The sequence below is a fragment of the Periplaneta americana genome, chromosome 16 (assembly GCF_040183065.1).
Source record: "Periplaneta americana isolate PAMFEO1 chromosome 16, P.americana_PAMFEO1_priV1, whole genome shotgun sequence".
In the NCBI taxonomy this organism is placed as follows: Eukaryota; Metazoa; Arthropoda; class Insecta; order Blattodea; family Blattidae; genus Periplaneta; species Periplaneta americana.
The window spans coordinates 115,267,341-115,284,278 of record NC_091132.1 but is presented as its reverse complement, the minus strand read 5'-3'; the positions used below and the strand labels follow the sequence as shown (position 1 = coordinate 115,284,278).

General features: G+C 34.1%; 1 protein-coding gene across 4 annotated transcripts in view; it reads right to left on the bottom strand.

Annotated features, from left to right (window-relative positions):
* The window catches only part of sif (still life), a 727,300-nt gene that overhangs the window by 115,837 nt on the left and 594,525 nt on the right, over positions 1-16,938 (bottom strand). For 3 of the 4 annotated variants that reach the window (XM_069812852.1, XM_069812855.1, XM_069812853.1), the window contains one exon: positions 14,037-14,207. The exons of the other annotated variant lie outside the window; for it this stretch is intronic. In XM_069812852.1, the coding sequence (XP_069668953.1) occupies positions 14,037-14,207 (171 nt within the window). The remainder of the gene's footprint in view (positions 1-14,036; positions 14,208-16,938) is intronic. 4 annotated transcript variants of the gene reach the window in all.

Genomic DNA, 16,938 nt, shown 5'->3' with positions numbered 1-16,938 from the left:
GTATAGAAGGCAATGCTCCAGATCATTTTAAGTTGGTATCAAATGCGCATTACACATGGATAAGTAGCTTCCTCTGGCGGCGGGGGAGAGGGTGTTTGTTTCGAAATCGACTATACGGCACCGGGAAGGGTTCTTTCTCGTGAGGATGAACATCATTTAAAAAAATTATCCAAAATAGTTGATTTTCCGATAGACTCATTACTTATGAAAGACTCTGTACTTTGTAGAAAAGAAGATTATCTACTGATTATTGCCAGCTAAAATTCTGTTTGATGGCCTTAATCTTGAAACAATGAATTATTATACTACAGAAAAAAAGATTTTATTTATAGAACTGTACGGAAACAATTCTTTGAGAAAAAGAACGCAACCTAATGACAAAAAAATCTTTAAAATGAAATACACAACAGAAATTATAATAGTAATACCATGATATAATTGTTTTGAATCACCTAACCGAAAACTGATAATATTTTGTCAAAGTATCATGCATGAAAAGTTGACAATAATCAATAATCTTCTTTTTTACAAGGCCTACTAATTAATTACACATGGCCAGCTACACTTCCATCTTAAATTTTTTATACATGAACTTCCTATGACAATATTATGTACGCACTTAAATCATTAATATAAAAATGAAGCCAGGCTCTCTTGAACTATAAAAAGTGTCTTTTGTGGGCAATGCATAACGAAACGTTTATCTTCTTATTATTATTTAATTTATGCCTTTTGAATAATGTTTAAAATAACTAACAATTAAAAGGAATGTAATGAAAATGAATTGTTGCAAAATGTGCATAACGTTTAACGGGAAAGAATGTATCATTTTCATGATACAATTATTTTAATAAATTATATTAGAATGTAATAAAGCATTTCATTACCATTAATAACTACAGTATAAAAATGTCATAATTTTGATGCTTGAATCTATACAAAAGTTTTAGTACTGATGTGTATTGGATTTGGACCTTCTACTCCTAAAGAGATTACTTTGTAAAATGTCTTTTCTAACGTTAGAATAAGTTTAAAAGTAGTCTTGTAAAATGAAAGTGCTGGTAATGTTCTATTTAAAGGGTATAAATAAATACTGTACGTATTTTAAAGAAATACCGAATGACAAAGTTAACCAACTGAGGCCTCTTGTCGTAAAACTGCTTTTGAGAAATTATACAGGAGAATATTATAGGAAAACTTGTGACTATAAACCAGCAGTTGAATGACTATTGATAGCAGACTACATAGTGAAGAAAAAAATCGATGTCATTACTTTCAGGGGTAACAGAAGAGATGCAAAAAAAAAAAAAAAACGTTTTTGTTAAACAACCATGAGTCGAAAGTGCATCCTGAAATCATTACAGGCTGACAAAAAACAATTAATATATAATTTTTTGTTAAAAACATGGTTTCAGTGTCACTCTGTTGGCTGTTAGGCGACACGAAAATTGGGACAGCCGCGCCGCACACAACCCATCACCCGCTAAATACAGTGGTTACCTACCCACACGGTGCGCAGTTACAGGAGGTGCTCGAAGTGACCATCATTAACAATTAACTTCTAAACAGAGCTCAAAATGGCGAACCATTGACTTTCAAACTCTTTTAAAGATCACGAATTATGTTAGATACAACCAAAATCCTGTTCCTTAATATTGTTTCTCGTCATTCTTCAAAGTTAACCCACAGGAAAATGCTCATGCTAGTGAAGTCTGGTGATCTTAATGGCCAAACAATAGGCGAAGATGCCGTGCAGGAAGTTTCGAAGGAACCGTGAAATGTGCCGACAAACCATCACGTTGAAACCACATGCAAAGAGTGCGAATTGAATGTTTTGTTCCTCGGGAAGGGGGATATAAAAACTTACAAAAACTCAGTATTCATTATTCGTTCTTCGTTCTTACCCATGCAGTCTTCCTCGCTCGGTAAAACTGTGTGAAAATAAAAAGAATAAAGTTTGTGGCCGCCTTTGAAATGACAATTTAAACTGCTAAACAACAATTTTCCAACTTATTGTAGAAAAAAAATAACGTTCACAATAATTAGCATTGTTGGCTGGCTTGTATTGTTATCGCGCTCAACTTATGTAAAAATGAATCGAAATTCGCTATTTTCTGCTTAGTAAAATATTGTCGGACCATCGGATCTGTGCCTCCGCAAGATGTGCGAATTGAACCCTAATTCCTTCTCAGCCTCGGTAATTCATTTCTCTCCCTGCATTCCTATCTCTCTCTTTTCTATCTCTCTCCCTTTCTCTCCCCCACTACTCACAATTTTGAGCCTTCTTGCGGGACAGTTTATTTGCACTTGCAGTCCAGTGTTGTCAACTCATATGAATACTGCAGCACGGAGTGGCGTAAGAAATATTATTAAGCAAGTACGTAATAGCATTTTGCGATGAAGAGAAACAAACAGGTCAGTATCTGTTTCCTATAAATAAGGCAACGAAAAGAGCAGCTGCGATCACAGGTGGGGCTTATTTTATTTCAATTGATTACGTATTAAAATTACTTACTTAACTAATATTAATACATGTTATGTAATTTATATAGGCAGGTCAGAGCGCCTAATAAAGAAAATCAGGAGAGAGGGAGTCTGTGCAGGAGATGAAACGCTAGAATCACCAGGGAAGAACCGACCAAGGCAACCTTTAATTCTTGCAAATGATATGAACCGATGTATTTTAAGAAGAAATATACAAGAATTTTATACCGTGCAGAAAGAAGTTCTAACATTGAAGAAATTACTGAAGGTTTCGAGAGAAGCAATAATTTTCAAAGTTGGAGAGAAACGCTACGGAAAGTGATTCGAGACATGGGATTTAGGTTAAAAAATGTAGAAATACAAGATGTATTTTGATTGAAAGAAATTATATTGTAGCATGGAGGACCAGTTATTTATGACAGCGTTTGACGGAAGTTTGGCAACATCCCTATTCGGCAAGGTTCATGGCCTGCTGTTTGATGTGGTGGGAGGAAAGCGGGTGGAATGGAGTGAGTACAGCCATTAACTTTTTCAAGAACGACGACAGTGCTGAAGGGGCACAGATCCGATGGTCCGACAATATAAAGTAATGAAATAAAAAATTAGCCATCTAAAGGGACAAATTAATGTCATTTCAGCAAGGGACACCAAATTCTCCAGGGTAACGATTCCTGGCATCGCAACCTGCACAAGCATTGCCTTGCTGCCAAGGGAATTTCCTCCAATCACAACAACGACCCGATGCCGATCCCATGTTGTCAGACAAAAAGTATTTGTTGTGCCTTCCTTTACATTTTTGCGCGGATTTTTTAATCACCCGGTACAGTCCACTAAGACAGCAATCAATTCATCGGCCTTCATTGCAATGTGTAGTCAGTTCATTAGTTTCTTGGTTTGAAACCCAACTTTGAAAAGTTTGTGCTGATATCGCTAAGTGCATCGCCAGATCAACATGGTGTGCGAAGTTACGGGCACTCTGTGTATGGTGCTGCTAATGTAAAAGATAGAAGAGCCAAGAGAATATACTGTCAACTTTTCAGGAAAGAGACCAGTTTATCGTAATTTCAGCCAGTGGCAAAGCTAAGATGTAAATACTAGGTAGGCTGAAAAAATCTGCTTACCTTATATCTTTTTCATAGAGTAAATGTTTCTCGGCTTTTATATAATTTTTTTTTGTGACATATTCCACAAGAAGACGATGACCACTCATTTTCACCCCCAAACAGAATACAGGTATAACGACATTATAACTTATTTCTCTCAGAGCACCCTGTTAACCAAGGATATTTCTTTACTACGAAAATTGAAATTTTGTATTTTATTTTCCTCCACCCGCTATTTTATGTAATATGTAAATGTGGTATCGATCTTCTATCTTTATAAGCATATTTTGCTTCATATGTTCAATGGTTTCTCTTTTAATTCTACAAATAACAATCTCATTGTTCTCTCAGTATGAGCCATTTTACACAAAATTAATATGTAACTCACACGCATGAAATTTTGATTAAACTAACATTCAACAACGCAGCGCATTCACAAAAAGTCAATATAGCGCAACGTATTATTGAGATTAGCCGCGTCTCGTACCGAGATGTAGCTAATCGATACATCCTCCCCGATCCCCTCAAGCTTGCGAGTCAAGGTGATAGCAATGCTTTAGAGGCTTCTGCCACTAGCCTCTCGCACTGAACTCTCCATCCTGGAATGACTGCCAAAAGTGAACTTAATATATGGAAGGATCGGAGTGAAACCAAGTATTACGATACATCGTTATTACGAAGTTATAGACCTACTGTTACTTAAAATTGTTGGGTAGGCTAAGCCTCAAAAACCTCTTAAGAGCTTCGCCACTGCTTTCAGCTGAATTCACCGTAGACTGGGGGACACCGGCTCACTGATAATAACCAATCACAATCAGGCTCATTTTGGTGAAGAAGTATTATTACTTATTACTAGGGCTAGGATTTTGATGAAATTTCATTTTTTTTTCTAGTAAGCCAGAAACATAGCTGCTTTAGTATTTATATGTTATGTGATAAACTGAGCGTTTTAAGACATATTTGTTAGGGCATTTTTTTTTTGCATTTTTTGCCTGTTTCAACTCATAAGAGCATCTTTTGTGTTATTCGGACATTTTTGAGGCATTTTCATTTCATTTTGGCCACAAATACCCATTATTAATATAAAATAATGTTCATTTCCTTTGATATTTTGTCTACATATTTTGTCCATTAATACCCTTTATTTTTTACTTGGTTATTTAACGACGCTATACAAACTACGAGGTTATTTAGCGTCGATGGAGTTGGTAATAGTGATATATTTGGCGAGATGAGGCCGAGGATTGACCATAGATTACCTGACATTTGCCTTACAGTTGGGAAAAACCTCGGAAAAAACCCAACCAGATAATCAGCCCCAGCGGGAATCGCACCCGTGCCCGAGCACAACTCCGGATCGGCAGGCAAGCGCCTTAACCGACCGAGCTACGCCGGTGGCTAATACCCATTATTTTGTATAATATTTTAATCGTTTTTCTATACAAATATTGCCCTTTTAACGTAGTACACCCCATGTAATGGATCAGTCCAACCACCCCTTCAATATAGACTCCTCTATACTTGCTAATTCCGTATAAGAATGGCCTTGTGATGGGCTACATGGAAACTACATCAGGTAAAATAATTAATTTAAGTGTACCACTTAGAAAAAATTATGTAAAATTAAATAAACTTAAACGTTGGTACTAGAATTTAATTTAATTATTACCGTAGTCAAAATATTAAGTAGCACAAAACTCCTTTTCCTACTAAGCCAATTTTAGAATGTAAGATAAATTTTTAGGGCATTTTAAGGTCATTTTTTAAAGATTTTTAGGTCATAAATGCATTGTTTTTAGGTCATTTTTTATGATTTATAGGTCATCAAAATCCTAGCCCTACTTATTACATTTTGAACACAATCCATCCACAAGTGTTCGCCCGTACGGCAGGCGTGTCCATTTAGTGAGTTGCGAGCATCGAGCTCTGTAACCCCTCCCAGTACTCCCTGCATGACAGAGGACCTATGGTATCAGTGTCGCTTGTACCTTCGCAATGTCTATATCGAAGTCGCGTTTTTTCGTGTCGATTGTGAAGAAAATAACTTCCATTCGCAATGGGAGGAGACATTTTAGTTTCTGACTGTGAAGGAAAAAAAAATATTAAAATCTCATTTGCTGCAAGGTTTTGCTTGGCTTTTCAAAACCAATATAAAACGTCATTATACTACGTACCACTCCTCAATTTTCTGATTTAAAGACTGTACCTACATTATTATTATTATTATTATTATTATTATTACTACTATTATTACTGTTCACATTATATTAACTTCTTCATAACATTTCTAATGTTATATACAGTGACATCAAGAACTTTTCTCTTACAATTGTTATTGTACCTTGTTTTTTGACTATACTATGCAGGATTTGCTTAATGGTAAGTTTTAGTTACCATGGTAATATTTTACACTGCATAGGACATAGTTAAAAATGCAAGATAAAAGTTTTTCACGTCACTTTAGTTAACTAGTATAGAATATGATGATGATGATGATGATGATGATTATTATTATTATTATTATTATTACTATTGTTGTTATTATTATTATTATTATTATTCACATTATATTAACTTCTTCATAACGTTTCTAATGTTATCTACAGTGACATCAAGAACTTTTTTCTTACAATTTTTTATTGTACCTTGTTTTTTGACTATACCATACAGGATTTGCTTGCAACGAGCCTATAATGTTAGTAATTTAGACGCGAGTATGTTTATGAAACGAGCGCAAGCGAGTTTCATAATTTTCATACGAGCGTCTTAATTACCATTACAGTCAAGTTTCATACGACTTTTTATGCTCGACCATATTGATTTTTCCGGCAATTGGTGAAATGAATTTGCGGGAATGTGCTTTGTGAAAGGCTGGAAGATGACGGTGAATTGATGTTAATTTGTGTGTTGTTTCTTTCGACTGAGTTTAATATTGTCTAATCTCGCAGTAGTTGTCTTTCGATTGCATATCCGAGAATAATCGATACTTGCGCTTTCATATTGCTACAATGATATTTTCTGATTGGTGGAACACCTGAACTTTAATGAATAGGTGTACTTTAATGAGGTCCATTAAATGGCTGCTACCAGGTGTATAATTACTACATTTCGGCATGGTCGAGCATAAAAAAGTTTCTGATGTCGCTTTAGTTAACTGATATAGAATATGATGATGATGATGATGTTTATTATTATTATTACTACTATTGTTATTATTATTATTATTATTATTATTATTATTGTTCACATTATATTAACTTATTCATCACAATTCTTATGTTATATACAGTGACATCAAGAACTTTCTTACAATTTTTTTATTGTACCTTGTTTTTTGACTATACTATGCAGGATTTGCTTAATGGTAAGTTTAAGTTGCCATGGTAATATTTTACACTGCATAGGTACAATCAAGACAGTTAAAATGCAAGAAAAAAGTTTTTGATATCACTTTAGTTAACTGGTATAGAATATGATGATGATTATTATGATAATAATTATTGCTACTATTGTTATTATTATTATTATTATTATTATTATTATTATTATTATTATTATTAAAACATAAAATTGTTTAGTCACCCGTTAAAAAGTGTTAAAATTTTTAAAACCTTAGGTTTCGACGTGATGTTACGTCTTCATCAGTGTCTCCTGAACTCTGGTGATCTTGAATTCTACGATGTGCATTTGTCGGTTGTAGGGGTGGGGGTGTGTTGCTCTTATGGTGGGGGCTGGTTGTTTGTGTGTTATGACCAGGGAAAGGATTTATATGTAAATACATATTTACTTATAAAGCTAATATAATTTATATTTTGCATTATCTTTATGTTTCACAATGTGTAGGGTTGAAAAATCCTACTTTTATTTTCCATATTTTTCCATATTTTAGAGTTTAGTACATATTTTCGTTAATTTCCATATATTTTCCATATTTCATATAAAACAGTCCATATTATATTAGGTTTAACAATAAAACAAAACAAAATTCCATTAACTTTTAAAAATACATTTCAACAATAGAGATTTAAACACATGTTCAGTAATCCCTTTAACATCAGAGTTATTTGAAAATTAGCAGTCCTATCAACAATGGGAAAGTAAGTTACAAAACTGTATTAATTTAATTTAAAATTTTTAACAGACTTCAGTTGTGCAGCTCAACAGTTAAATGCCAGTCAGAGTACACATATGTTCAGTTTTGTAAATCATACTATAAAGACGGTAAATATGCCAAAAGTACGTCATTCAGTCAATTTAAAATCAAAACTAACAAGTTACATTTCAGAATTTAAAGAAGATGGTTTATCAACTGACAATAAAATATTATTTTGTAATTTGTGTCAGTGTGCAGTATCATCTACACAAAAGTTCCTGGTGCAACAACACATTACAACTAGTAAACATCAGGCCAACAAACAACTAAATTCCAAGCAGAGACAATTGTTTTTAACACAACCAACAACATCGAATGTAAGATCTGAGTTTAACATCGACCTGTGCCGTTCTCTCATCTCTGCTGATATTCCTCTCTACAAACTAAAGAATAAGGTCTTCAGGGAATTCCTTGAAAAATATACTCAACATACAATCCCGGATGAGTCAACACTTAGGAAGACGTATGCTCCATCCATCTACGATGAGACAATACAGAAGATAAGAGATGAAATTAAAGATAGTTCAATTTGGGTTTCCATTGATGAGACTCCCGACAAAGAAGGTAGACTTGTTGGTAATGTAGTTATCGGTTTGTTAAGTGAACAATATTCTGAACGAATTCTTTTACATTGTGATGTTCTAGAAAAGTGCAATAACAAAACTATAGTTAAACTGTTCAACGAAGCTATGGGTATCCTGTGGCCAAAGGGTATTATGTACGATAATGTGTTATTCTTTATTAGCGATGCTGCCCCTTATATGGTCAAAGCTGGACAAGCATTATCTGTTGTATATCCTAAATTGACTCATTTTACTTGTGTGGCGCATGCATTTCATCGTGTGGCAGAAGTGGTCAGAGACAATTTCCCTAAAGTAGATTTGTTGATTTCATCAGTGAAAAAAGTATTTCTCAAAGCTCCCAGTAGAGTTAACGTGTTGAAAGAAATGTACCCTGAAATTCCATTGCCACCAAAGCCAATTTTAACTAGATGGGGTACATGGCTAGAAGCAGTTGAATATTATGCCGAACATATAGACTCTATTAACAATGTTCTCCTTGCATTGGACTCTGAAGATGCAGTCTCAATTGATACTGCGAAAACAGTTACCTGTGACATAAGTGTGAAGAATGACTTAGCTCACATTCAGCATACATTTTCATGCATCATAAAAACGCTCAAAAGTCTCCAAAATAGGCACCTTTCACTATCTGAAAGTTTTGAAATTATAAATAGCACTGTGGAACAACTGAATCGTGGTAGAGGTAAAGTTGCAGATGCAGTAAGAGCTAAGGTGGACACTGTACTTTCAAAAAACCCTGGATATGAAGAACTACAAAAGGTTGTTGCTGTGATGAGTGGTGAATCAACAGTGAAGATTAACTTGGACTTATCCCCAGCAGACATTGTGAAATTGAATTATGTACCAGTTACTTCTTGTGACGTCGAACGCTCTTTTAGTCAGTATAAATCTATCCTCAGAGACAATAGAAGAAGATTCACTTTTCAGCACTTGAAAGAAATGTTTGTAACCTATTGTTATGGTAACAGACAATAAAAATTGTGTTTTGTTGAAACTACATTGGAAGATAAGGTACGTCCATTATATTTTTTGTTTAGTTTGATTAAAATGTACCAATATTTAACGTACATAGTCATTTTTTTATAATTTTAAGTCCATATTTAATTCCATATTTTGGTAAAAATCCATATTTAATTCCATATTTTGGTAAAAATAACTACATATATATTTACATATTTCATATATTTTTAGTCCATATAAATCCGTTCCCTGGTTATGACGTATCACGACGTCGAATAATGTGCGGGTATTGAACTGTAATTGTGTGTTAAATATATGTTGTGGGTATCTTATTGTATGTTTATATATTTCGTATTGTTCTAAGATGTTTAACTGTGAACTTTTTGATGTGATGTGTAAAATTTCCATATCTGTTTCTATATTATTGTAGTCATGATTATTGGTGATAATGTGTTCTGTGTAATTTGATGTGATGTAGGGTTTTGTTGTAGCTTTAACATGTTCATAATATCTTGTTTGAAAGGATCTTCCTGTCTGTCGTATGTAAAAATGTGGGCAACTATTGCATTTTAGTTTGTAAACTGCAGTTAAATTATATTTATTTGAATGTTTAATGTGATTATTTTAGATATTTCTGTGTTGTGTTATTTGTTTTATATGCTATCTTGTATTTTAGTTTTCTGAATGAAGTTGCAATTTTGTGAGTATTGGTATTGCGATATGTTAATGTTATGTATTTATTCTCACGTGGTGTTTCTGTTGGTTTGTTCTGTTAACAAATTTTAACACTTTTTAACGGGTGACTAAACAATTTTATGTTTTTAACAAACAAAGTCTTAACGTGAACTATAATCAATGTATTATTAGGCCTATTATTATTATTATTATTATTATTATTATTATTATTATTATTATTATTATACTTTGCTTGTTTCGTATAATTTATGTATACATCAACCTATAAGTGTGACGAACATTGTGAAATCAAAATACAGGATACATATATTGGAAAAGAACGTTGTGGAACGTAATCAATTGATCAACTAGTGGACTTACTCGTGTTAATTATGTAAGATTTGTGCGGCTTACAGCTGTTTCAGTGCTTCATCACACCATCCTCAGAGCCTACTAGATCATGGCGTCATCTCGAACTTCTCTGCCTGTTATGTGGGTGTGTTTGATTGTTGTAAGGTGTTGAAGAGTGGAGTCAAATAGTGTGTGTGTACTGAAATTGATCTGTGTGTTGAGAATTTGATCGGGGTGTGTTTTAGTGTGTTTGTATATTTCGTATTGTTCTAGTGTGTGTGTTTTTGGATCTTGGGTTGTATGTGTTGGATTTCCATGTCCGTATTTATGTTATTGTATGTATGGTTAGCATTGGTTATGTTCTGGAACGTTTTGATTGAATCAGATATAGCGTCAGATTTTCATGTTGTCGATAAAGAAGATAATGGAACAGTAATGGTTAAAATAATTACTTATTATTACAAACATATAAACCAAGTTCTTTACAGTGAATTATTAATTGAATTGAATCAGGAATTTGCAAAAGGGACCAAGTCCGAAAAAAGTAAATTTTAAGAAAACAACACAAAACCTTTTTGTATGGATCTGGATGTATAACAGTCCAAACATGTTGACACATAATTTAAATGTATACATTCTATAGAACTTGGTTCCTTTTAATGCTGAAATCTAAGAAGGGAGTATGGAGAGCCAGAAACGGGTATAAACTTAAGGGTATATGTACGTAAACGACCACAAATATTATCAGAAAATGCACGCTATAAATTTCTAAAATTTTATAAGGAAATGAACTCACAATTGGAAAAAAATTACAAGGTACCGCAACAAGACTTATTAGAACTTAAATACCTGATGAAAGTATAAGAATGTTACTAATAACATTTTTTTAGAATTCACTTCTTACTTTAAATTAAATTTTCACACATATTATTTCATAACTACACAACCATTAAAGATAGGATTCTGAAATTTTTTACACTGATTTGACATGCATTTATGCAAAAGGTAGACTACAATAATGCCCATTTCTTTGAAAATAGAAAAATTAGGTCACAAAACATTATGTAAATTTTAATATATTTTAAAAAGAACAAATAAAAAATTAATTGTATTAAAATAAACAACTCTACACGTCCGAGAGTAGTCTACTTTTCAGAAATAAGTGTTTATTACATGCAGAAAAAATATTAAAGATGTCAGAGAGACCATAATAATGTTATGGTTACCAAATGATGTAACAACAGAATTTTTTTGTTATTTGTTTTTGTTTCATACTTTGATAAAACTGGTTTGAGAAATATTATTAGTAACCTTTTTTATACTTTTATCAGATATTTAAGTTCTAATAAGTCTGGTTGTGGTACCTTGTAATTTTTGTCCAATTGTGAGTTCATTTTCTTATAAAAGTTTAGAAATTTAGAGCCTGCATTTTCTGATAATATTTGTGGTCGTTCATATACATATACCCTTAACTTGCAAAAAATGTGGACTTGGTTCCTTTTGCAAATTTCTGATTCAATAGATATAGGAAAGACGTTATTAAAAATTAGTTAATAACAGTTTATTAATATATCAAATGCTATATGAGAAGAATTAGCCTATGAATTGGCTCACTGAAGAAATAAACATGCATTATATTCATTCTTAAACAAATGTCGATTACGTTATATTTCAAAAAGTATCTGTAAGAGAATATTCCATGGATAAATTTTGTATAAATACATATTTTTTAAGTTGATAATTCGATAAATAAACAGCCATTGATAACAGCTAAATTACGTAATCCACCACTGCCACACGTTGAGATTTGTCTAAACTACCTCTCCATCCCCACTCCTCAAACGTAGACTCAAGTGTTGCGGGCTGCATTCAACAGTGATTCGGCGCTAACTATTTTGGACACGCCTGACGTACGGTTTGCAATATGTATGGAACGTGTTGCATGAGCACGAGAGTGATGTAGGGTGAAGTCCAGAAAACTATCCTCTTTGAGTTGCGTGTATGCGCTAATTTCACGCGGCTGACGATTCTCAGTTTCCTGTAGAGGCGTTGATAACGGATGAAGCATGCTTCACTTACGAAGTATGTTGGACTTCAAAACAAACAGCTGATGAGCTATTGAGCTATTCCATCTCAAATCGATCGAAATACAGAGAAAATTGACCTTACAATTTATAAATACAATGAAACTTTTTTGTACGTAGAGAACTGTGATACAATGCTTTGTGCAAAGTTTGAGGCATCAGAACTTCATAGTGTTTAAATTTAAAATATTTAAATTTATCGTATTTTCATACAATTTGCAACTTTAAACTGTTGTGGCTCCGAAACCCTTTCACCCAATGATCAAAATCATGGTTTATTTTGATGCTGAGAAATTAAAGTTTATATTGACAAATAAATAGATTTTCTTACTTTTTATGGAAATGGAGAAATGTAGATTTTTCCTCATTAAGACGCCTTTGGCTAGGAAAAAATATTTTAAAAATATATAGTTAGATTCCGCATTGAAAGTACAAATAAACACATTTTTTACTGATGGTATGTTGATAAGAAAGTATTGAAAATATCAATGTTATGTTTTATTTAACGACGCTCGCAACTGCAGAGGTTATATCAGCGTCGCCGGATGTGCCGGAATTTTGTCCCGCAGGAGTTCTTTTACATGCCAGTAAATCTACTGACATGAGCCTGTCGCGTTTAAGCACACTTAAATGCCATCGACCTGGCCCAGGATCGAACCCGCAATCTTGGGCATAGAAGACCAGCACTATACCACTCACCAACCAGGTCGACTTGAAAATATCAAATAAAGAAAATAAATAGTACGCGCGTGAACTAACCAGCTGACTGTGAGACGGGAGCTGGCCGATTCAACCAAGGCCAGGAGACAAACACATGATGTGTCGTCTAGCAGTCATGGCTGTGCTAGCTTTATCATAGGTTTTCATAAACACATGAGTAAAATGACGCCCAACGCTCGCTTATCTTCAGCTCTCAGCCAGTGCGTGCGGTACTGCGCCGTTCAAGTCTAGGCGTGTGAAAATAATCTATTTAATACCCTCGAAACTTATTGGCGAGCCACTAAGCAAACAATGCCGAATCCATCTTAATAATGCAAGGTTTTTTCTCAATATTTTTTTTTTACATTTTTACAAATGGCCAAAAAGCCTAAAAGCAAGTAAAATCAGATTATCTGTCTCTCTGAGTACAATAAAAATAAGGATTACTTCTTAACATAACCTACCAAATGTCAGCTTCAAAATAAGCTCTCGTTCAATGTTCTGCAGTAAATGGTTCCAGAGTTCTGAGCGCTGAAAGAGGCTTGTTTTTATAAAATACGCTAAATTTGTCGCTCAATAATACGAAAACCGTTTGACTTTCGATAGTATATTTTTTTTAAATGCACTGTCCTCAGCACCTTGTATAAGTAGGGAAAAAATTAGGGTATAAAAAATGCGAGGTTTTTTACAGATCGATTTCATATGGAATAGCCCTACATTGCATTGAAGGCTTATGATCGGGTTGCGTGCTTGATGGAATGCGGTTTTCAAGAAGACCTACTTAAACCCATAGTTGTAAAAAATGATTCTCATTTCTTCAATTACCCCTAGAAGTTTTCTTATAGAACTTTTCGTCGTTCTGTATAGTGAATGTGTACTGAAATATGTCATTACTCGTAAATGTAAATAATTATGGGCAAACTGCAAAACGACGTATACTTACGTATGTTTCTATGAGGTCCGTCCGATGCGGAACGAAATAGTTGTGGTCTTCCATGTCTCGTCTCTTCTTCACACGAACAAAATGTTCCATGGCGTTTAAATTCTTGCGACCGCAAGCGCTCACGAGGAACTCCTCCACGGACATCGCATCCCGAAGGTACACGTGAGCAGTCTGCGGGGATCAGCACGCCCAAGCAATTATCCACATGGAGTACGTCAGACACACCAGGACATTGGTTGCAATATATATATATAAATTTAAAAGTAATCCAAGAATAAATCTTTTGTGTCTCAGTACCGCAATTAGTAAAACATAGCTGCCAATTTAAATTCAGTGTTCTTAGCAACTAGTAATAAAACTGTTGTCGAATATAATATACGAAACATTCACGTTATTTATTTTTAATTTTATTATTACTTTTATATTTTTCTTGGTTTTAAATTTATATATATATATTTTTTGGTTTTATACTTGCCTACTCAAGTTTTTATTAAAGTTTTCCTTTTAATTTTGTTATGTTCCAAAGTAATAGTCTCTCACAAGCAAACGTTCTGATGGGGCAGATAAAAAAGTTATTTTTTTTCTTCCACCATGTTAATAATGTCAAAATAAGTGGTTATACAAATTTTGGCCACTCGACCGCAATTAAGAGACCGTCCAGAAAGTAATTTTCTCTGGGGCCGTTTATAAAAAAAAACACAATTTCATGGAAATATTGATTGAAACAGATACAGAAAGTGTTGCTATATTTGTCAATATATCCCCCACTGGAATTGAGACATTTGTTATACCATGGGATCAATTTTTGTGTCGTAGAAGTCAGCCGCCTCAGACCAGAACCAGCGTTTGACTGCGTCTGCATCTCTCTCTGTCGATCATATGATATGAAAAATGTCTCAATTCCGATGAAAAATATGTTGAAAAATAGCTGAACAAGCTGTGTCCGTTTCAATAAATTTGTCCAATGAAATTGTGTTTTTTCTTTTTGTTAACGGCCCCAGGCGAATTAATTTTTTTACGTCCCTCATAATTGCGGTCGAGTGGCCAAAATTTGTATAAGCACTTATTTTGACATTATTAACATGGTGGAAGAAAAAATTTTAACTTTTTTTTTTCTGCCCCCATCAGAACGTTTGCTTGTCAGCTCAAATATTCTTAGTTAAAAATGTACGTTTATTATTGGATTTAGTTTGAAGTTCTGTTCTGATAGAATATCAGAATTCTCAACCTTCTGAGGTCTCCTTTTAATAAATTATTACTTTTTCATTAGCTTACAGGTAATTGGATCATAATCATATAAAAAGGGTTGTACAACCAGCGGTAGGTATATCAAATCAACGTGCGGGTGGGGACATGAAAGTTAGGTTTTTGAAGTTCCCATCAATCCCTCCCCAGAATCTTTTGTTACAGATGAGTAGAGCATTCATTTTTAGCCCCATAACACGACAGACAACGAATGTTAAGTTAGCTGTACGGAGTATGGATGACGTCACTTCACCTTTGGTACGTACGGATCACATACAAAATAGTTGCGGAGTTGTAAGACAGACCGTCCACGTAGAGCACACAGCGAACGTACCATGTCAATTATCTTTAGTTGTACAAGATCAGTGCATTTACAATGCCGAAAGCAAAACGTTCTTTACAGGATCGTTTGAATAAGATTGTGGAGGACTTTGGAAATGAACATATAAAGTCACATGCCGACTCTATAATATGTGTTCTGTGTAAGACGTCAATAAGGGGAAGTAAAAGTAAATAGTTGAAACAACATTGTAATTCGAAGAAACATATTAACCACGTAAATTTGTTCACCAGGATAGGCAATGAACAATCGTCCATCTCTACTGACAATCAGGTTAAGGACTCGGAATTTTACAGAGATTTATGTGAAATGATGGTTAAATGTAATCTACCATTTCACAAGCTCGAAAATAGTTATTTTAAGGACTTTCTGGAAAAATATACATAACGAATCGTCGCTAAGTGTTGCAGGTCTTGATAGTTTCAGGGTTCTCGGAAACAAACGTTTAGAAGCTCGCGATCTGAAAATGTCAGAAGCCCTTAATTTAATAAAAGATCTTGAAAGAAACGTGAATGTTCTAGATGTACAGGGTAATACTCTTGGCGAAAAAGTTAAGAATAAACTTAAAGGCGTCCTGCACAAGATCCCTGGTTATTCGGCATTGTGGCAAAAAACTGGCGCAAAGGGGAGTAAAAGACAGTAACGTTCCTTATTTGCTGTTTGCTCCAGTAACGTCTTTTGATGGCGAGAAAAGTTTCTCTAAATACAAACTGTTGTTGAGTGATCGCAGGAGAAGCTTTAATTTCGATACTTTACGCATGCACTTAGTTATAATTTGCAACAGTTGAAGTTCATTTGTTTCGCTCAAGAATGATTGACAGAAGTGACTCACTTTATATTAATGCGAGTGTACGTGTCCAGTCTGTCCCAGCGGGTACTCCACCCCTCGATCTGATGTCAACAAACAACGACATAAACTCCATGTGCACACAACTAAAAGGTAAGGAGCTAAAAATGAATGCTGTACAGATGAGCATGTTTCTCTGATCCCGCCTCAACACAGAAAGTGAGCAGTACAGATATTACACTGAACACAGTAATGGACGTGCACATATATTATCTAAACTGAAAGGATAACAAGTGGAGATTTTATATTAATTAGAATAAAAGGAAGACAGAAGTGATCTTTATCACTGAAGCCATTTAATACACAAAGTGTATCTTAATCGTTTAGTAAGAGGACATTCTACAGTAGAAGCTAGACAAAAAATGGTTATGTAAGCTTGCATTTGCATATGTCATTGAGATATATGTGGTGGAATTCTACCGGGTGAAAATCCATAGTCTGTGCATTACACATACAAACAAGCAATGAAC